Genomic DNA, 21,566 nt, shown 5'->3' with positions numbered 1-21,566 from the left:
TGCTCCTTTAATTTTAATTAAAGAAGAAAGTCCAGCTCGATACCCAGGAGCAGCCTTCTGTAGAAATACCAACATAGACTATTCCTATTTAGCTACATCCAAGCGTGAGGTGGGATATAACAAGTAACATCAACCAAATCCCTAGTCTTGCTCTTGAGAGAAAGATATAGCAGAGGACAGCAGAGAGTAGGAGAGGAAAGGAGAGGAGTAGGAAAGGAAAGGTGCTGGGTGAACTTTAGAGCAGCTTTAACCAAAACATTAGCTGCAGAGCTATGCTTCTCCAGCTTGATTCAGATTTTATAACTACTGTGAGTTTAAGTGATGGATACGCCAATATCTCTTGCACCAAGGTCTGAGCAAGTGAAGGGAATTTGAAAGAACCAGCTTAGAACTTTAGTACCACACTGATCAGGCCTCAACTAGACTATTGTGTCCAGTTCGGGGTGCCACAATTCAGGAAAGATTTGGAGAAAGTCCAGAGAAGAGCAACAAAAATGATTAAAGGTCTACAAAGCATGATCTATGAGGGAAGATTGAATAAACCGGGTTTGTTTAGGCTGGAGAAGAGAAGACTGAGGGGGGACATAACAGTCTTCAAGCATGTAAAAGATTCTTACAAGGAGAAGGGAGAAAAATTGTTCTCGTTAATCTTTGAGGATAGGACAAGAGGCAATGGGCTTAAATTGAAGTAAGTGCAGTTTAGATGGGACATTAGGAAAAATGTCCTAACAGGGTAATTAAGCACTGGAATAAATTGCCTAGGGAGGCTGTGGAATCTCTGTCATTAGAGATTTTTAAGAGTAGGTTGGACAGACACCTGTTAGGGATGGTCTAGATCAGAGGTGGGCAAACTACGGCCCGCAGGCCACATCCGGCCCGCAGGACCGTCCTGCCCGGCCCTTGAGCTCCTGGCCGGGGAGGCTAGTCCCCGGCCCCTCCCCTGCTGTTCCCTCTCCCCCACAGCCACACCACCACTGCTCTGGCCCAAGTGGGCAGAGGTCCCAGGGGGGCATTCAGGGAGCAGGGGGTGGTTGGATGGGGTGGAGGTGGGGGGCGGTCAGGGGACGGGGAACAGGGAGGGTTGGGAGTGGAGTCCTGGGGGGCCTGTCAGAGGGCAGGGATGTGGATAGGGGTTGGGGCAGTCAGGGTACAAGGAGCAGAGGGGTTGGATGGGTTCGGGGTTCTGAGGGGGGCAGTCAGGGGGTGGGAAGTGGGAGGTGGCAGATAGGAGGAGGGGCCAGGCTGTTTGGTGAGGCACAGCCTTCCCTACCCGGCCCTCTGTACAGTTTCACAACCCCGATGTGGCCCTCGGTCCAAAAAGTTTGCCCACCCCTAGTCTAGATAGTGCTTGGTCCTGCCTTGAGTGCAGGGGACTGGACTAGAAGACCTCATGAGATCCCTTCCAATCCTATGATTTGATGCCAATCATTCAATGCATGATCTTGGATAAACTAACATTTTTCTTAGTCTCTGTTTCAACTATTACCATTAACTTAATGCAGATAAATATGGGTACCTCTAATTCTGCCTATAGCTTAACAGGAGAAAAACTGAGTTTATTTCAAAAGCAACATATCAGGATGCAAGGAACCTGAAGATTAAATGTTAGAAGTCATTAAGCTGCTAGACAGATAGACAGCCATGAAGGCAGAACAGAATCAGCCCCTTGCCCTTCTCCCAGTGGAGAAGTTTGTTTATATGATTTATGGCATTTCCTATTAATACATAAAACATCAACAAGGGAGTTCAAGGCCAAAGTGATCCTCCCAGCCAAGATCACTTAAAGTCACATCTTCTTGTCAACTGTCTAAATGGGCCATCTTGATTATCACTACAAAAGCTTTTTTCTCCTACTGATAATAGCTCATCTTAACTAATTAGCCTCTCACAGTTTGTATAGCAACTTCCAACTTATCTGTATGTATATATCTTCTTACTATAGGTTCCTTTCTATGCATCCGATGAAGTGGGCTATAGCCCACAAAAGCTTATGCTCTAATAAATTTGTTAGTCTCTAAGGTGCCACAAGTACTCCTGTTCTTTTTGCAGATACAGACTAACACAGCTGCTACTCTGAAACCTATCATTAAAGTCTAATGGGATGAGTTATGGGAAAAGTTCTAAAGGCATCTAGTGGCACATACTAAACAGACCCTGAGTCTTTAAAATCAGCAGTTTTGGAAATTTTGGGGGGGAATAAATGAAGATGAATCTTTGTTTTTGGCTAGAATAGTCAGCTATTGTATTGATACGTCAAGATTTGTAAGAAATAGAGTGACATCTAGAAGTACCTTGTTTGTCTTGTGGAACAAGCTGCCTGCTATTCTCTTGAACTTTGTTCCTTGCACTGGCTTCCTGCTCTTCAGACCATTCTACATTATCCCTGTTAGGAAAAATAAAATAAGCTACTTAGCTAGGAAGGTATCAGAAGAGTAGCCGTGTTAGTCTGGATCTGTAAAAGCGGCAAAGACTCTTGTGGCACCTTATAGACTAACAGACATTATTGCCACAGGACTCTTTGCCGCTTTAGCTAGGAAGGTTAAGATGGCGGGGGGGAGGGGAGCTGCTGGCAGTGCAACAGCATTTCAATATCTGGTAAATTAAGAACCAAAACCACTCTTAATAAGCAAACAAAGGGAGGGAATTAGACGGCTCACTGAACTGGTAATAATAGGGTTTTCATCTGTAGGTCTCCAATTCAACTCTGGGCCAGTTAGGTAGTGATCTAAAGCTGATCACATAACATGTGATGGCTGTTCAGAGGTGTATGTGAATGGTTTTGGATGTCCATCCAGTTTCAATGGACACAAATCCACACCACAAAATCACTATCACATTTGATACAAATAGGCACCCTTTATTGACAAAGCAGACAATACTCCTGTCATGTACTAAATTGCTTTAATTCATACACAGATTTAATATTGAACAATATGCATGAATACCCTAGAGATAGCACTGGATACAGGGAAACTTTCAGATGTTAAAAACATGTTGACAGTTTCAATGTGCATACACAGCTGCGCAGGCATTAAAGTAAGTGATAATTTAAAAAGAGTGAAGCAAGATGATGCAAAGGAGACAGGACAAAGAAATGTAGGGGCCTAGCAGAATTATTCAGGACCTAAAATGGGTTATTCTTTCAATACTATTTGATAGAGACAAAAGACTTAAAGAAACAGAACAGTAGATCCCTAAGAATGCCTCACTTCTGGAAACAGGAAATTGAGGATTTACATTTATGAAGCGCCTTTGAGTCACATAATCCAAAACTGGATCACCAAGTAGGGTAATCAGACAGCAAATGTAAAAAAATTGGGACGGGGGTGGAGGGTAATAGGCGCTTATATAAGAAAAAGACCCCAAAATCAGGACTGTCCCTATAAAATCAGGACATCTAGTCACCCTACCATCAAGTGAGAAGGGAGACGGGTTGTGCAGTTGGAGAGAAGGAACAGTTCCCATCGGGGTGCTTGGTTCCCCTGCGGCAGGATGGTCTGCATGGAAAGGCGGGTGGGGGCTTGGTTCCCCTGGGGCCTACGGGGGAGAACTGTGCGCACGTGGAAAGGGGGGCGGTTCTCCCAGTTCCGCAGGATGCTCCTCGAGGCTGGGGGGGTCAGGCTGCGCGTGGGGGGTGTCAGTGCCCACCAGGCTGGGGGAGGTTGCGTGTGTGTGTGGGGGGGGGGGGTGTGTTTGTGCCGCCCCCCCGGGGCTGCGTGAGTGCACAGAGGAGTGGATCATTACCCCTCAGGGCTGGGGGTTGTCAGTGCCCCTGGGGCTGGAGATCTGGTTGCGTGTGGTGAGGGGTCGGTGCCCCCCAGGCTGGGGGAGTCTGCGCAAGTGCACAGAGGGGGGATCGGTACCCCTCGGGGCTGGGGGTCGGGCTGCGCGTGGGGGGTGTCAGTGCCCACTGGGCGGAGGGAGGTTGTGCGTGGGGGGAGGCTGTGTGAGCGCACAGAGGAGTGGATCATTGCCTCTCTGGACTGGGGGTCGTTTGGTGCCTCCAGGGCCGGGGGGGTGCTGTGTGCAGGGGATGTCAGTGACCCCCAAGGGCTGGGGGAGTCTGCGCAAGTGCACAGACGGGGGGATCAGTACCCCTCGGGGCTGGGGGGGCGCTGCCGGCAGGAGGGTGTCTGCGCCCCCCGGGGCTGGGGGTCGGGCTGCGCGTGGTGGGGGTGGGTGCCCCCCGGGCAGGAGGAAGCTGCTCGCAGAAAGGGGGGGTCGTTCCCCCCAGGGCGGCTGTCTCGGCTCGGCTCGGCCCACCCCGAGGGCGGCTCTCGGGGCGGCGGGGGTCCCCTCACCAGGCGTTGTGCTGGAAGAGCCGGCTCGGGTCGGTCAGAAAGCGGCTCCCGAACGGCTGCCTCCTCCCAGGGGCCGGGGCCGCCGCCACCTCTTCCTCCGGCCCGCTGGGCGCCGCCATGACAGGCTGCGCGACCCGGAACCGGAACCTCCCGCCTGACCCCCGCTGTCCGACCGGAGAGAGAACTACCTTGGCCAGCAGGCGGCCTGGGAAGGGCGGGAACAGCGGGCCCCACCCGCCCTCGCCCCAGTTCCCGCCCGCCGCCTGCGCGCGCACGTCCGGGCCCCGGGCGGGGGATCAGCCCCACGAGCAGTGAGGTCACCGCCCACCCGTGTCATGTGTCCCACGTGGGGCAAGGGGTGCTAGGGGCCCGTCCCACCCAGAGCAGTGGGGTCACCCAGCCCCCATCGCACAGCCTTTGGTTTCAGGGAGCAAGGGCCCGGCTGCTCCTTTTTCCCCCATGTGACAGCTGCACTGACAGAGCAGGCGACATACCGTTCTCCCCCAGGAGGGCAGGCACACATTTAATTAACGCTTTGCTTTTTAACGAGCATCATCAGCCTGGACACGTGTCCTCTGGAACGGTGGCTGAAGCATGAAGGGACACGTGAATCTTTAGTGCATCTGGAACGTAAATATCTTGCAACCTCGGCTACAACAGTGTCATGCAAATGCCTGTGCTCGCTGTCAGGTGTCATTGTAAACAAGAAGCAAGCAGCATTGTCTCCTGCAGCTGTAACCAAACTTCGTTGTCTGAGCGATTGGCTGAACAAGAAGTAGGACTGAGTGGACTTGTACGCGCTAACGTTTTACATTGTTTTGTTTTTGAGTCCAGTTATGTAACAAAAAAAATCTACATTTGTAAGTTTCACTTTCATGATAAAGAGATTGCACTACAGTACTTGGAGGTGAACTGAAAAATACTGTTTCTTTTGTTTATCATTTTTACACTGCAAATATTAGTAATAAAAATAATAGAAAGTGAGCACTGTATGCTTTATTCTGTGTTGTAATTGAAATTGATATATTCAAAAATGTAGAAAAACATCCAAAACTAGTTAATAAATTTCAATTGGTATTCTATTAACAGTGAAATTAATTGCAATTAATTTTTTTAAATTGCAGTTAATTTTTTGAGTTAATCGCAATTAATTGACAGCCCTGGTCATCAGTCATTGAATCCCCTACAGCTTCCCTCCCTCTGAGGTAGGTGTGAGCCCCACTTCAGAGATGGGAAAACCAAGGAACAGAAAGTCAGTGGCAGAGCTAGGAATAGAATAGAGGAATCTTGACACCCCACCCCCAAATCTATCCTCTTGTGTAACCCCTATAGTGATATTCCTGAATTCAGTGATTGTTACAGAGAAAGAGCTGAGACCGATAGAAGAAAAACATGTTTCTCTTTTAATTCTCATTGTATTAGCCAGTATGCAAAGGGGAAACGGTTCTCTTTCCTACCCTCGGACAGTCTGACCTGTGTAAGAGCCTGAGACTGTTATAGGGGAAAAGAATGGGGTGGGGAGGATGATAGTAGTCAACAGTGATATTAAGAAAATGGAACAGCATGGCTCTTTCTTCTCATTTCCTTTCTTTTCCTTTCCTTATCCCACCCTTTACTTCGCTGTCATCAGAGCAGGCTGAGGAATGTTCTCTGCGGTACAGTTTGTTATCGTAGTGCTGAAGTTCGTTAGGTGTCACCAGCTCCTGGTGAGTGTTCCACGACCAGGAGTAGGTGGAGAAAGTGTGGTAGAAACTGTGGTTCCCTGACTCCAGCCCAATCTGGCCACCATGCAACCTCCGCCACAGTCTTAGCATCCTGTTCCTCTCCTTGAGTGCCATCCCCTGCTTGTACATTTCAGTTACCCTCTTCACCTATGGAGAAGAGATGGAGGTTGAAATAGGCTGCAGAATAGCATGGAGCCAGATCTTTACCCAAATGGAAACCAGCTACTGCAGAAGTCTCACAGATGGGAAGTGTGAGGTTGTCAAAAAAAGATCCTGGATGCCCTTTATCAAGCACTGACGGCAATTAGATGCCAGTAAATATCACCAATTTATGTAACTGAAAGATTAACTGACTTATTTATTATTATCCCTTTGGTTTCACACTTCATGCAATTCTTTGAAATTACTAAGAAGTAATACAGATCCTTAGTTAAAATCCTTTCACCAGAAAGTTAATTGTATGGGTTACACCTTGTAACTACACTGGAACTTCAGTGTAACTACAGTCACTGTATTATAAAGGGTTGTGCATATACCCCAGTTCTTACAATATTTCTAAGGTCCCCATCCCCTTGCTTCTGTATCTAAGTGGTAATATCTAAATGTATTTGTACTTGCTGCTCCTAACTCTTGCATATGCCTCTGGGAGAGGAGGAATTGTTGCCAGGAGACAATCAGGGTGGAACAGGGGTATGGAGAACCAGCAACCCAGTAATTTGTACTATCTGAGTTACTGATAATCATTCATTTCTGTAGCACCTTTTGTCTCAAAGGGCTTCAAAGCACCACTGAAATGCAGCCACCTTTGGGGGTAGAGGGCAGCAATCAGTCTGAAAAGTTGCGAACAATTTGAGGGGAGGGAAGTCAAATAGACTGAGTCAGCTCCTCTAACTGTTACAGAAAATAGCAGATGGAATCTTTAATGTCCATGCAGAGCAGTGAGGACCTCAGGGCCAGAGTGTCCAATCTGAGTACTTAAAATTAAGTCCCTATAAAAGTGGTCTGATTTTCAGAGATGCTGAGCACCTCGCATGTCCAGCAATTTCAGTGGGAGAGGATTTGCTTACATCAGGTCTGAATTTGTTCCATATACTAAGCAGCTTTATATTTCAACAAGCAAAACTCCAGAGAGACATTGCTTATTCTCTGTCTGGAAGGAGTCAGATTGACAGCACTGGGAGCTGAAGTCCTTTCTCTATAGCTTGGGCAGTATGGCAATGCAAACATCCGAATGCTGCCCCTCACTCGTGTCTCAGCCCTACCTTGACAGGATGGCTGCTAGGTGAAAGGGTAGTATTAGGTGGCCACAGCCATCTCCTTTGACCTCCAAAAAGGAGAACAATGAGGCCAGCTGGGATGGATGCTGGTTCATGTGATGTGGCCCCACTTCACCAGGACTGAACTCTTTTTATAAAGGCCACAAAATAGCCATCTTTTCATCGCTAGCAACCCAGTCGGCATCCAAACTAGTGCCCTGGTGATGAAAGGGACCCCATAGGCCCTTCCTTCCTAATGCCTTCTGTTTGATTGGCGAGGATCTGATGGAGTGTAAAACTGGTTATCTCCTAAAATACCAGAGACAAAGGAGGGAGGAATTCTTTGGAAGGGGTGGTAGACTTCATACTCACATCTAGTCGTATCTCACGCAGGTCTTCTATAGTCAAATGGTGTTGCCTCTCCATCAAGTGAGGGCTGAGACTAAGGGCGTTTTTCCGGTCTCTGAAGGAAGCAGGAGGTTTGAACGCAGTTCCCTGATTGAAAAAGACAGAAAGAGAGGCTTTACCAATGGTCCATCAAGACAGGCCTCTTGCTTCAGGCAGTGGCTGTGACCTACTGCTTTCAGGGACACAAAACCTTCTCTACTGCACCTGGCCAATTGTTTAGTGTATCACATTTGGGGAAATCCCTTCCTGCAGCAGCCAGGCTGAAGTATGAGATCTGATTAGCTCTAGCTCAGCAATGCAAGGGTACCAGAGCATATGTACAAGGCAAAATTCTCCTCTCAGTTACACTGGTGTAAATCCAGACTAAATCCATTGAAGTCAATGGGGTTACTAGTCTAGATTTACACTGCAATATACAAGAGCAGGGTTTGGCCCTATCTACTTCCAGTACTGCTATGCTCCAGTACTGTCCCCAAGAGGAGGGAGCACAGCCTGCTGCTTGGAAAAGATCTTTCAGTGTTGTCATGCACAGCCATGATTTCCCATCAGCTGTCCACATGTCTCAGGGTGTGTGTTGCAGAGGATAACAGAGAAAGTAGACATCCTCAGTAAGTGTCTTGTGTGGTCTGGGTCACTTGATCATATCTTGAGATTGGGAAGTGAGAAACCAAGGCTGTTTTGTGGGACGGACAGCCGGCTGTTCTCTTCTGCATTCGTGGCAGGGTTCATTCCTTTAATCATCCCATCAAGACAACCCATCAGGTTATCACATATTCTTTATATCTGTGGCAGATGGGAACATGGGGGAATTCAGACAGACTCTCCTGCCTCAAATCTTTTAGGACAGGAATCAAACCCACACCCTTTTCAGCCAGCCTAATATGTTTAAGAGAAATCAAGGGTATTTGCTTCCCTGTAAAAGTGTATCCTGTCTTACCTGGAATAGTCACCCAGAGGTATCAGGCTTTCTGGGCTGCAAAGGGGAGAGCTATTCTATCCATTATACCTCTGGTGAATGCCAGATATACAAACCACCAGAATTCCCCACTTTATCTAATCTCGAACATATATACAGCCACAGTATGCCAGCTGCACCAACTGCAGGGTAAACTACACAGTACTCATAGATTAATTTCAAGAACATTTCTGGGAACAATTTTCTGTTGGCCGTATTCAGTGATGACTCTAAAAAGGTCTAAAAGGAAGTTAAGTTTGTGTAATTTACACTTCCTTCCGTCACCCTCAATGTGTATATTACATCACCTTAGACAACTCCAGGCTTACGCAGAGTCATGCCCCATTGACATCATTGAATTTGACCCACTTAGTCCAAGGGAATGTAAGTGTTGAAAGGATGTGTGCTAACCCCACACATTTCAATGGGGAAGAGTCTACAGCAGAACAACTCAGACTTGACTTGCCCTTGTGCGTCATCTGTTATTACATAGATTAACTGCTTCCTTATCTTACCTCGCGCAGCCAGTTTCTTTTACGGAAAAAGTGGTTTTCAAACGATGATATAGGCTCTTTCCTTCTCTGCATCTCCAGCTTCTGTAAGTCTTTTTTTGGCTTCGGTACTGTCATTCCATCCCGGTTGGGAAGCAATGGGAAGATGGGTACCTGAGCATAAGGACTGTCGGAGGGGACAGTGCTTGCTAGCAAAGGGGCAAAGAAAACAACGGATATCACTTATTGGACACAGTACCCACCATCTGTTTTCTAGCCTTTGGCTCTTCCCATTCTATGACCAATCCAACCAAGGCAGGACTACACACATTCTGAGATCTCCCCTATTCACTTTTTCTCCTTTTTTTGTACCTTACTTTCCGTAAAACACATTGAAAATATGAGCCAGTAGCCTCTGATTTTGGGTGCCCAACTTTACAGATCTAGTACCTAATTTTCAGAAGTGTTGAGCCTCCACTATTCCAGCTGTAGGCAAAGAGTTGTGGGTGCTCAGGACCTCTGAATAATCAACCCACAAGCATCTAAAGTTGGGAAACCATAAATGGAGACATCCAAATTAGAGGCCACCTCTGAAAGTCTTAGCCATAGGTCCTAAGAACTGGAGATGGACTCCTTGGTAGCCCATGAGCTATTATACACTGAGCAGCCACCAAGAAGAACTAAGCAGTTATTTAAGGTTCCTTTGGGCTAAGTGGTGTGTTGGAATTATTGTTTACCCAGGATATTATCATGAATTCCTTTATTAAATCCAGAGGTTGAAAGGTATTTATACAACTGCTCTAAACATGCCTACAAAGCCTGAATAATAAGCAATTTACTACATCCAAACAGTAACAAAACATTTATAAGCATTTGATCAAGATACTTACAAATGGGCTAAACACCCAAGGGTACTTAGACGCATATTGGTTCGCTCCGATGTGGGCAGGTAGTATTAGCAACGAACCCTTAAAGAGTTTACTTTTTTGTACCCTTTAACAAATGAGTGATGTCATTGCCAATTACTGACTTCAGGTAAAAGCCAACTGGAGACAGTTCACCCTTATTTCCAGTCTTAATCCAGACAAGATTACAACCTCCTTTCTCCCCAAGGCCTTTCCTCCTTATCTCTTCCCCTCCTTCTTGCTGACACACAGGTTTTCCTTTGTATCTGGGTTAACATAGGCCCTGGTTTTTGAGATAACACTGGTGTGTGCGGTGGGAAGGGCCATGTTGGCTCTTTTTGAAACAGATTCTCTTTGTCTTATTAAAACCAGTCACCAGTACTGGTCAGAAGCCTTTTTAGAGACTTCCCCTTATCTCATTAGTTATCCTTTGAACCAGACGGCCTCCCTACTTCATTCCTACAGGCCTTATAACTCTTTACTTTCAAGGCCTTTCTTTACAACCCATATTTCTTTAACCAAACTTAAGCTAACTTTAATTCTCCCATTTTATGTTTATTCTACATGGTGACCATTCTGATAATGCATGTGTCAACGATTTCATTCCTCATGTAAGAAAGGAGATCTACACAATTTATTGTGAGTGACTTCCCATTTTGGTGCCATCAATGGGTGGCATCTGGGAGAGACTATTTTTTTTTTTTATCAATCAAGAAAGAAGCAAATCTAAAGAGCCCAGAGGCATACTCAAGCCCCACTGAAGGGGTAACTACGTTCAAGGTGCCCTGTGCAGCTCAGAGAACAGATGATCATATTTTGATCATTTGAAAGGTGTCAGTCTGGTGATTCACAGGGGTGGAGCTTATTTTGTGGGTGGAGCCTGGAAGAGTTTCCCCCCCCCCATTTGATTTCTCATTGAATAAGTGATCTGGAACTGGCAAATCTGGGTTCTAGTCCTGGCTTGGAGGCATCCCAAATCAGTGGCCACTTCTATAAATCTGAAGTGATTTGCCCAAGATCACCCAATGAGTCTGTGGCACAGCTGGGAAGAGAACCCAGGAGTCCTGCACTTTCACTACAAGATTATGCTTCCTCCTGTCACTCATGTCTTTGTGCAGTCCCCAGAGGAGTCCAAGCAGTGTCTATTTTGCGTGGATGCAGGTAGCAAAAAAATGTTTGCTAACCTAGGCCCTGATCCAAAGCCCAAAAGTCCAATAGGGAGAGGGGACTTAGGATGCTGCAGTGAATAGCAGTGACCCCCAAATGGGCCTTCTGCCTCTTTGGGAATTTCAGTGGAGGTGCCACTCAGACACACAAACACAAATGGCTGAGCCACGTGCAGTTCTTACCCCTGAGGGTTTCCACATAGGCTTCCAGCTCTTTGTCATTCATCACTGAGATGCGGGCAGCACCTGCAAAGGCAGACATAGGAGTGACTTTGCCTCTCTGAGGAGTCGGGGCTTTTTTGAGCGTGTGGAGTCCCTTCCCATGATCCATTAAGTTGCCAGCATCTATCCAGGCCCGCTTGCCAGTGGACGCCAGGAACTTCTGCCGGTAGTAACTAGAAGACAAAAGATGGCGCAGTGTCACCAAACACTCTGCACACAGGACAGCTATAACCAGTGAACAGCCCTTTTCGCCTTCTTTAAAGGGGGCTAGCAAAGGGGAATGGAGCTTGTGTCCTTTTCCTGCTTTATGTTGCATAGAGGAGGCTGGGGAGGATTTGAAACTTTTTTTTTCCTATTTTTAATTTTTTTTTAACTTTAGCATAAATTCAGCTCTTACATCTCCTTGGAGACTCTCTGGACAGCTAGAGAACTGGTCGGATTGTGGTACCTGCAATATCTAGAAACAGAATCCTGATTCACCATGAGAAGGAAGGGATTTCTACTCAGATAGATTAACGCTCTTTGGATCCCATTGGGATACCCTGGTGCAGGCTGAATAGCACTGTACCCTGCTGATTTCTGTTAAGACTGCTCATGGCGGAAGAGACGGTTCATTGAGAGGAAGAGTAACCGAGTCTAGCGCCCTTGTTTTTCCAAAGCATCTTAAAACACTTGGGAGAAGGGCTCTCTGTCTTAAGGATTCAGCTCCCCGCCCTGCTGATAAGGGCAGAGAAAGCTCTGAGACCATACCTCCAAGTCCTCCAACCAGACCCGCACAGGCAAGACTTGAAAACCGTACTCCTAAAGGGTGAAAAAATCCTTTCTAGGCCTTCTCTACCCATCATAAGGAAGCAAACAGCAGCACCTCTTTTTCTTTGCAGGTCACCTTTAAAGATAGGTTGCCGATCCTGATTTAGCCCGGAGGTCGGCCCCCGCTACCCACAGCTTTCCTTCACACAGCCTGCAGCCATCCTCATCTTTCATACCCTGGAAAGGTGTAGCTTGCCAAGGAGAATCCGGCAGACAACGCTCCAGCTTGATGCAAGCAGCCAGACTGGGAGGCTTAGGCACTGTTCTGGAGGTAAGGTCATAAGGGCTACGTAGAGAAGAGGGATATGCTTTTTGGTGTGTGCCATACGGCAGATAGAACAGGTGTGTTTTTGTTCTCCAGGGGCAGCGGGGGGAGGTATGAAATATATCTACAGGGCCCTGTTTTGTCCTCATTTATATGGCTGTCCTTGCCTACACAGGTACACTGCTCACTTATGTGCCTAAAGAACTGGGGCCAGATTTACAAAGGTATTTAGGTACGGAAAGATGCAGATAACCACTACTGTAAATTCCACTAGGTGCCTAAGTGAGTTAGAGGCCTAATTCCCATTGACTTCCAATCAAGTTAGGGACCTAACTCACCTAGGTGCTTTTGTTAACCCCATTAGGTGCCTAGCTGCATTTTTAGGTGCCTAAATACTTTTGTAAGTCTGGCCCTGGGCCCGCTGTTTGAGTCTGCCGAGCCTATGAAATGGAGATCTCCTTTCCCCTCTTTGGAGACCTTGCTAGAGCTTTTAGCACTCACCTGACTATTTCAAGCATGGCCTTCTTTGGCAGAGCCGACATTTCCACCAGCTTTGACAGGACCTCAAAGAACAGGATTCCTGAGGCGTCGACGGAATCAAGGTCCTCCATGCTGCCTTTCTCGGGGGCTGGGGAGGAGATGCATGTCAATCAGAGTGCCCACCCCACCAACCCATCTCCTTCAGAGACCCCAGTCAGCACCAGGACCCTCCAACAACATTTTGTCTGAGCAAGTATGGTGTATGCGTGTGTGGGAGCATGTCTCCTGCCTGGTGCACTGGGGCAAGTGCTAGCTACACCTGTAGCAAGGGGTACTTCTCACGGCCCTCTCCCATCGCCCAAGGAAGCATAGTATCTCCAGATAATGCTGCTCCCCTGCGCTTTGGAAGAGGCAGATTTGGTCCTGGTATTCCAGCCAGAGAGACTCAGATTGAGTATGTGGAGCACAGCCTGGCTATCTGAACCCTGCTCATAGGCCCCAGGGTCCCTGGGCTCCCCGTCATCACTCCCCTTTCCTGGTGATTCCTCCTCATGAGCCAGGCTACCTTGGGGAGTTCTGCCAGTGCCTGCACCCTTCTCTGTGCCCACAGGCCCCTCAGCATGGAGCTCAGCAGCTGCCTCCTCCCCTGAGCTGGATGGTCAAGGCTTTGTACAGCTGTTTCGAATGGGGGCCTGCTGTGCGCGAGCTCGTTCTTTGTGGGACCCCAGATGCTGATGTCTGAGTCCACATCACGTGAACTCCCAATCGCCCCAAGGTTCAGGAAACACCAATGCCTCTATGCAAGTGGGATTTTCTGGCCACACACTAACATCGCCGGGGGGACCGTGGCCAATCCCATTGGCTGGGCCCGGTTCACCGCACTCACCTATAGCCTGGATGAAGCGCTTGTTGTCGCTGATAATGGTCAGAAAATCAGAGAAGTTCACCTTCCCATCTCCTGCAAGGTAAACAGCATTTCCCACTGATCAAGCACCTTTCACCCCAGGGACAGGGTAGTGATGGGCCTACTCCAGGCCAGGTTGGCTACAACCACCTTCCCCTGAGTGCTGGTGGAGAAGGGGCTCTGTTGCTAAGATCCACGCTAGACAAGTGCATAATAATACCTCCCTCACTCGGTTGGTTGTCATCAGCATGGGTCTGTCTAAGTTCTGAGGCCATGCTGCTCAAGAGAGCCTGTGTCAGAGAGTGATAGCTAGGTCCCTACCAAATTTACAACCATGAAAAACATGTCACGGACCATGAAATCCGGTCTCCCCCCCATGAAATCTGACTTCTGCACTGCTGCTGGCAGCGGATCTGCCTTCAGAGCTGGGCTCCCGGCCAGCAGCCGCCGCTCTGCAGCTGGCCGGCTCTGAAGGCAGCGCTGCAGCCAGCAGCAGCGCAGAAGTAAGTGTAGCAGTACTGCAACCCCCCCCCCACAATAATCTTGTGAAACCCACCCACCCACAACCCCTTTTGGGGGCAGGATCCCTATAATTACAACACTGTGAAATTTCAGATTTAAATAGCTGAAATTATGAAATTTACTATTTTTAAAATCCTATGACCGTGAAACTGACCAAAATGGACCGTGAATTTGGTAGGGCCCATAGTGATAGCTGTATGGCTGGCCTGCTTCTGACCTGTGTGCATGGGAGGGGGGAGGGCTGTGCGAGGGTAGGACTACAAGAGAAGAAAACCTTAGTGAATCCCAGTTTGAAACCAAAGGGGCCAATACATTTTGGGCCCAAATGTGGCTTTAAGCCACTGGCTGCATTGGAAAGGGCTGAGGAGGGTATGAGGGTATGTATGAGTCTGTGTTGTCACAGAGAGGACACAGGGGGACTTGCTTTGGATGCTTGCTGAGGGAGGTGTCCTTTAGCTTGGCTGGCAGAGGGGCAGTTCTGGGAGCAGAAAGACTGGGGTTCTAGTCTGGGCTCCTTGTGTGTGTGTGAGTGATGTGTGCTAATGTCAGGGCAGCCCAAGGAAGAATTCTTGTGGACTCAGCCAGGATTCCTCTTGAGGGAGCAGCCACAGCTGCAGGGCAAACTCCCATCACCCATTCACATGGTGCCCTTCACAGAGCTGCCTAATGAAGAGGCGAGCATAGTCCCATCCTCCCTTGGCCCCTACCCCTTTGAATCAGCATGTTGTCAGTCTCGTGCACTCCCTGCCCATCCTGGAGCTAGCCCTGTGCACAGCTGCCCCCACCTGCCCACCACTTTGCCCATTTCCCCTGCAAGAGCCCTGCTTTCACACTGAGGTGGTCTCTCACTTTGTAACAGACCGGGCCCTCCACTGCTCCAGCTGGAGTTAGCAAAAACCTCTGCCAGACAGCAAGCGATGGACCCCCTCATCCCAATGCCCAGGGCCCAGGGGGCAGAGGTCAGGATGTTGTGGCACCTTTAACTCTCTCAGCTCCTGGTTTTCGAGGCTTTGAGATCTCACCCTTGATGTAGCCTTAATGTGCTTTCTTTGTACTCCCTACAGGAGTCACGTTCTGTAACCAGGTGCAGGAGATGATGAGTTAAAGGCACGCGGAAGAGCTGGTGCAAGTTCCCAGCTTGTCACAGACTCGCTGGGTTGCCTCTGGCAAATCACCAAATGCCGACCTAATCCTTCCTTCCTCTTACCCTCTATCTTGCCTATTTAGACTGTAAACTCCACAGGGCAGGGACTGCTTCATGTGACATGTAGGAAGAGTGTCTAGCACCACACCCTGCTCTCCCCCAGTGCCAGGAGTTTCAAGGGTGCACAACACCACACACTCACAAACACAGACCCTTGGAATGTACCACTGTGGGCTAAACCAGGGATGATTGTGTACACTCACCATCCATATCAGCATATGACAGCTCATCGTAGGCCTCTTGTTTGGTTAAACTAATCCCCAGCTTCTTTGCAGTCGTCTCCAAGCCTTCTAGGTCAATACTGCCATCTACGTCCCTACCGAAGAAACTATAGGCCTGGTGGAAAGCTGTGGGCATGTAGGGAAAGTACCACCAGTTACGTCAGGTGGGATGTACGAACTTCATGTACTATGCTCTTTGGAAACCAAGGGACATAATGCCTAGGGTTGTTTTTTTTTTATGCCAACACAAAGATTCTACCCAGGTCAATGAAACAATATGGTAAGAGAATCATGAAACCAGAGGAAAGGCAGGAGGATCTTGTGGTTATGGGACTCATGTGACCTGGGTTCAGCTCCTGGCTCTGCCACAGGTTTCCTGTGTGAATTCAGGCAAGTCACTTATTCCCCCTGTGCCTTAGTCCCCTATCTGCAAAAGAGGGAGTGACACTTCCTTTTAGGGCTGTCGATTAATCACAGTTAACTCACACAATTAATTAAAAAAATTAAAATTACAAAATTAAAATTAAAATTAAAAAATTATTCACGATTAATTGCAGTTTTAATCACTCTGTTAAACAATAGAATACCAATTGAAATTTATTAAATAGTTTTAGATGTTTTTCTACGTTTTCAAATATATTGATTTCAATTACAACACAGAATACAAAGTATATAGTGTTCACTTTATATTTTTTTATTACAAATATTTGCTCTGGGAAAATGACAAACAAAAGAAATAATATTTTTAAATTCACCTCATACAAGTACTGTAGTGCAATCTCTGCAACTTACAAATGCAGATTTTTTGTTACATAACTGCATTAAAACCCAAAACAATATAAAACTTTAGAGCCTACAAGTCCACTCAGTCCTACTTCTTGTTCAGCCAACTGCTAAGACAAACAAGTTTGTTTTACATTTATGGGAGATAATGCTGCCCGCTTCTAATTTACAATGTCACCTGAAACTGAGAACAGGCATTCACGTGGCACTTTTGTAGCTGGAATTGCAAAGTATTTACTTGCCAGATATGCTAAACATTTGTATGCCCCTTCATGCTTAGGCCACCATTCCAGAGGACATGCTTCCATGGTGATGACGCTCATTAAAAAAATAATGCATTAATTAAATTGGTGACTGAACTCCGTGGGGGAGAATTGTATGTCTCCTGCTCTGTTTTACCCACATTCTGCCATATATTCCATGTTATAGCAGTCTCAGATGATGTTCATTTTAAGAACACTTTCACTGCAGATTTGACAAAACTTAAAGAAAGCACCAATGTGAGATTTCTAAAGATAGCTACAGCACTCGACCCAAGGTTTAAGAATCTGAAGTACCTTCCAAAATCTGAGAGGGACGAGGTATGCAGCATGCTTTCAAAAGTCTTAAAAGAGCAACACTCTGATGCGGAAACTACAGATCCTGAACCACTAAAAAAGAAAATCAACCTTCTGCTGGTGGCATCGGACTCAGATGATGAAAATGAACATGCGTCGGTGCGCACTGCTTTGGATCATTATCGAGCAGAACCCGTCATCAGCATGGACACATGTCCTCTGGAATGGTGGTTGAAGCATGAAGGGACATATGAATCTTTAGCGCATCTGGCATGTAAAAATCTTGCGATGCTGGCTACAACAGTGCCATGCGAATGCTTGTTCTCACTTTCAGGTGACACTGTAAATAAGAAGGGGGCAGCATTATGTCCTGAAAGTGTAAACAAACTTGTTTGTCTGAGTGATTGACTGAACAAGAAGTAGGACTGAGTAGATTTGTAGGCTCTAAAGTTTTACATTGCATTAAAAAATAAAACCATTTTTTTTGTACATAATTCTACATTTCTAAGTTGCACTTTCACAATAAAGAGATTGCACTACAGAATTTGTATGAGGTGAATTGAAAAATATTGTTTCTTTTGTTTTTTTACAGTGCAAGTGAGCACTGTACACTTTGTATTCTGTGTTGTCATTGAAATCAATATATTTGAAAATGTAAAAAACATCCAAAAATATTTAAATAAATGGTATTCTATTATTGTTTAACAGTGCGATTAATCATGCAATTCATCACAATTACTTTTTTAAATTGCACGATTAATCACAATGAATTTTTTTAATCGCTTGACAGCCCTATTTCCTTTGTCTGTCTGGTCAGCTGAGATTGTAAGGTGTTTGGGCCAGGGATTGGGTATGTACAATGTCCAGAGGGACCTAGACAAATTGGAGGACTGGGCCAAAAGAAATCTGATGAGGTTCAATAAGGATAAGTGCAGAGTCCTGCACTTAGGACGGAAGAACCCAATGCATAGCTACAGACTAGGGACTGAATGGCTAGGCAGCAGTTCTGCGGAAAAGGACCTAGGGGTGACAGTGGACGAGAAGCTGGATATGAGTCAGCAGTGTGCCCTTGTTGCCAAGAAGGCCAATGGCATTTTGGGATGTATAAGTAGGGGCACAGCGAGCAGATCAAGGGACGTGATCGTTCCCCTCTATTCGACATTGATGAGGCCTCATCTGGAGTACTGTGTCCAGTTTTGGGCCCCACACTACAAGAAGGATGTGGATTGGAGAGATTCCAGCGAAGGGCAACAAAAATGATTAGGGGTCTGGAACACATGACTTATGAGGAGAGGCTGAGGGAACTGGGATTGTTTAGTCTGCAGAAGAGAAGAATGAGAGGGGATTTGATAGCTGCTTTCAACTACCTGAGAGGTGGTTCCAGAGAGGATGGTTCTAGACTATTCTCAGTGGTAGAAGAGGACAGGACAAGGAGTAATGGTCTCAAGTTTCAGTGGGGGAGGTTTAGGTTGGATATTAGGAAAACCTTCTTCACTAGGAGGGTGGTGAAACACTGGAATGCATTACCTAGGGAGGTGGTAGAATCTCCTTCCTTAGAAGTTTTTAAGGTCAGGCTTGACAAAGCCCTGGCTGGATGATTTAATTGGGGATTGGTCCTGCTTTGAGCAGGGGGTTGGACTAGATGACCTCCTGAGGTCCCTTCCAACCCTGATATTCTATGATTCTATGATTCCAGCACAAGGGGGCCCTGACCTCAGGTGGGGGCTGTCCCCACAGTTGCTACTGTAGTAGAAAAAATAAAGATCTAACAAGCTAAAAAATAAACCTTGAACAGTCTTTTTGTCAACCTGCCTTTCAAAGTGAAAGACAGATAACTGGGGCATTGTTACCTTCTAGCTGGTCCATGGTCAGGTTCTTCGCTGCTTTGCACTTATTCCTGCCTAGGAGGATGCCAGATAACTCCCTGCCATACAACATTCAAGAAGAAAGAAGGACAATTAAAAGATGCAAACCAACATTCCTCTGCAGATATGCAGCTCCTGTTGATGGAAGAGCAGCTGAGCGCATGGATTCAGGGCAGGATATGATGCAGGAGGCCACATGGGTCTTTCAGCTACACTGGTGCAACCACACTGACTTCAGAGGGGTTGCATTCATGGAACAGAGAAGAGTTTATTATCTGATTCTGCTCTCACATCAGTTGTACACAGATGTGAATACCACTAAGATGCTGTAGGGTCACTCTGGAGACACTGCTAGGGTCTGATTCTGCCCTCTTATGCAATCCCTTTAACTTCCTCAGGGCTGCATAAAGACTTTGGCATTTACGGGCTGAGATCCCCAAAGGGCTGAGTTCCCCACAGTTCCCACTGACTTCCACAGGAGATGTGGGTGCTCAGCACCTGGGAAAAACCAAGCCATTCATCTTTAACTCTGCCACTGCTGGGCACCCACCCAGTGAGCCTGCTCCCTCTCCTCCCCTGGAAAGCAATGGGGAGAAATCACCAGTAGTGAGGTAGCTGATCTGGGGGTCCCAGCTTTTGCCAAGTTACAGCGTTAGAAAGAATAAAATCCCAGGATCACACGATACCTGTGAGGAAGATGGCTGCCTAGTCCCGGACCTCCGCATGTCAATTAATCTCTAATCATTACTTTCCTAGCAAACTGGCAATAAGTTTCTGTCATAAAAGGTTAAATTAAACCCCTGGATAAACTTCAAGCTGCTAAAGACGGACCCCAATGAATAAATGAGGAGCAGTTAAAGACCTCAGCCTGCATCACCCAAACAGCTGAAGGGGGATTAGAAGGCCATAGCAGAACCTAGCCCAGGATATTGTGACACTGAAAGAATTCCTCACAGGCCGCCTGGATTCAATCTCCAAAGATATCCGAGGGCTCTCTAAAGATGTGTGTGATGCAAAATCCCAAAATGGCTCACTTGGAAAATTAGCTGCCAAAGGCTGCCCTTGAACCAGTGAAATTAAAGAAGAAATGGCCTCCTTCTTAAAGCTTGGACTAGACAAACTGGAAGAAACCCAGGATGACTTAGAAAAGAGAACTTGAAGAAACAAACTTCGCCTGTTGGTCATTGCTGAGGGTCTGGAGAAGGCGGATATTATCAGATTTCTTCAGAAACTGCTCCCTGACCTATTTAAAATCCACCCTCAGCTTCCCCCATATCGTTGAAAGGGCTCATCGAATGCCTGGTATTAGATGGTGGGAATCTGACAAGCCCAAGCCCATCATCTTCAAGCCGCTGAAGTTCAATGGTAAACAACCATTAATGAATGCTGCTAGAAAAGCTGAAACCCTTATGTACAAAGGCCACAAAATCTCTTTTCCCTGACTTCTCAGCTGAGCTTAGCAAAAAGAGGGCTGCATTCCATAAAGCAAATCCTGAGGGGGACCAACGTCAGATACAGGATCAAGTACCCATTCACCTTCCCCATGGATTCAGCATGCACCGCCAGATTTTGCCAAACCCCTTCTGAAGCTTGGCAGATACTTCAAAGACTGAGATCAGATTTGACCAACAAATAGCAGAATGGGTTTTTTTTTAAACCAATACAAAGCAAACCTCAACAAGTTTAAAAATAAGTTTGTTTTTCTAGGTATCCCTGTAGACATGTTAATAGTCACTTACACAAACTTCCAATTCCTAGCAAATAACCAGGTAGGCTGAACTCTTCAGTTGATCTCCTTTAAAACTGAGCAATAACAAATGTATCGCATCGCAAGGCGCAGAGTAACCGTTTTAACACTGTGAACACTAAGCTGGGGGATATAGCACCATCTACTGGCTGAAGTATTATCTGCACTAATCATCACAGCTTGCACTGCTGGACAGAATCTCTTCACTAGCTTTTCCTCTGATGGGTTGTGTTAGGGTAACCACAAGTCCCTTGTGGAACAGTCAATATTCACGACATGTAAAACAGACTATAACCTAACCTTAAATAGCACTAGTTATTCAATTTGCGCAGGGCATTTGACATACTATGAATATGAAACTTTTTTTATGTTGTATTTTTCGTATTTAGATTTTGTACTAATTTGTATTTGATTTACCAAACCAATTGTAAATTTCTTGTGATGAGTCTGCATATACATATGCATACATAACTATACATCAAAACTTCTGTAGGTAGGAATACATTATACATGTTCTTAGACTACCCAATGGTATTGACAGGGTAAGATTTGACTTAAAATATGCATTTAGAGATGTTTAGGATATTATTAGATAATATAGGGAGGGGAGGAGAGATAGAACTGAAGCCATCAGGATCTGAACTTGCCCATTCTGGCTTATTTTAAGTCTTACTTTTTTTTGTTTTCTGTTCCAAAGTATATTTGTAAGGCACATGATATTTAACTACAGATCTTTTTGTACCCACCTTAATTCATAAAAGTATTAACTTTTCAATGTAT

At 46.4% G+C, this 21,566-nt stretch overlaps 2 protein-coding genes across 11 annotated transcripts in view; both read right to left on the bottom strand.

The window, feature by feature from the left end:
* METTL2A (methyltransferase 2A, tRNA N3-cytidine) overlaps positions 1 to 4,436 on the bottom strand; it is a 34,462-nt gene extending 30,026 nt beyond the window's left edge. For all 10 annotated transcript variants that reach the window (XR_013344605.1, XR_013344606.1, XR_013344604.1 and 7 more), the window contains exons 1-2: positions 4,302 to 4,436; positions 2,292 to 2,383 (exon numbers count right to left, since the gene is read on the bottom strand). Coding sequence is in view for 7 of the 10 variants with exons in the window: in XM_077806051.1 (XP_077662177.1) it covers positions 2,292 to 2,383; positions 4,302 to 4,420 (211 nt within the window). In the remaining 3 variants the exon portion in view is untranslated. The remainder of the gene's footprint in view (positions 1 to 2,291; positions 2,384 to 4,301) is intronic.
* Positions 4,437 to 5,683: 1,247 nt separating this feature from the next.
* Positions 5,684 to 20,793, bottom strand: EFCAB3 (EF-hand calcium binding domain 3). The gene is made up of 9 exons (XM_077806286.1): positions 20,779 to 20,793; positions 19,025 to 19,098; positions 15,817 to 15,960; positions 13,870 to 13,941; positions 13,005 to 13,131; positions 11,390 to 11,601; positions 9,160 to 9,344; positions 7,654 to 7,776; positions 5,684 to 6,172 (listed from the first exon to the last, which is right to left on the bottom strand). Exons 2-9 carry the CDS (start codon positions 19,038 to 19,040, stop codon positions 5,879 to 5,881), a joined length of 1,173 nt encoding a protein of 390 aa, XP_077662412.1. The 5' UTR covers positions 19,041 to 19,098; positions 20,779 to 20,793; the 3' UTR covers positions 5,684 to 5,878.
* Positions 20,794 to 21,566: the final 773 nt, after the last annotated feature.

The sequence above is a fragment of the Eretmochelys imbricata genome, chromosome 27 (assembly GCF_965152235.1).
Source record: "Eretmochelys imbricata isolate rEreImb1 chromosome 27, rEreImb1.hap1, whole genome shotgun sequence".
Lineage (NCBI taxonomy): Eukaryota > Metazoa > Chordata > Testudines > Cheloniidae > Eretmochelys > Eretmochelys imbricata.
Note: the sequence above shows the minus strand (reverse complement) of the source record. Positions and strands in the feature narration are given on the sequence as shown.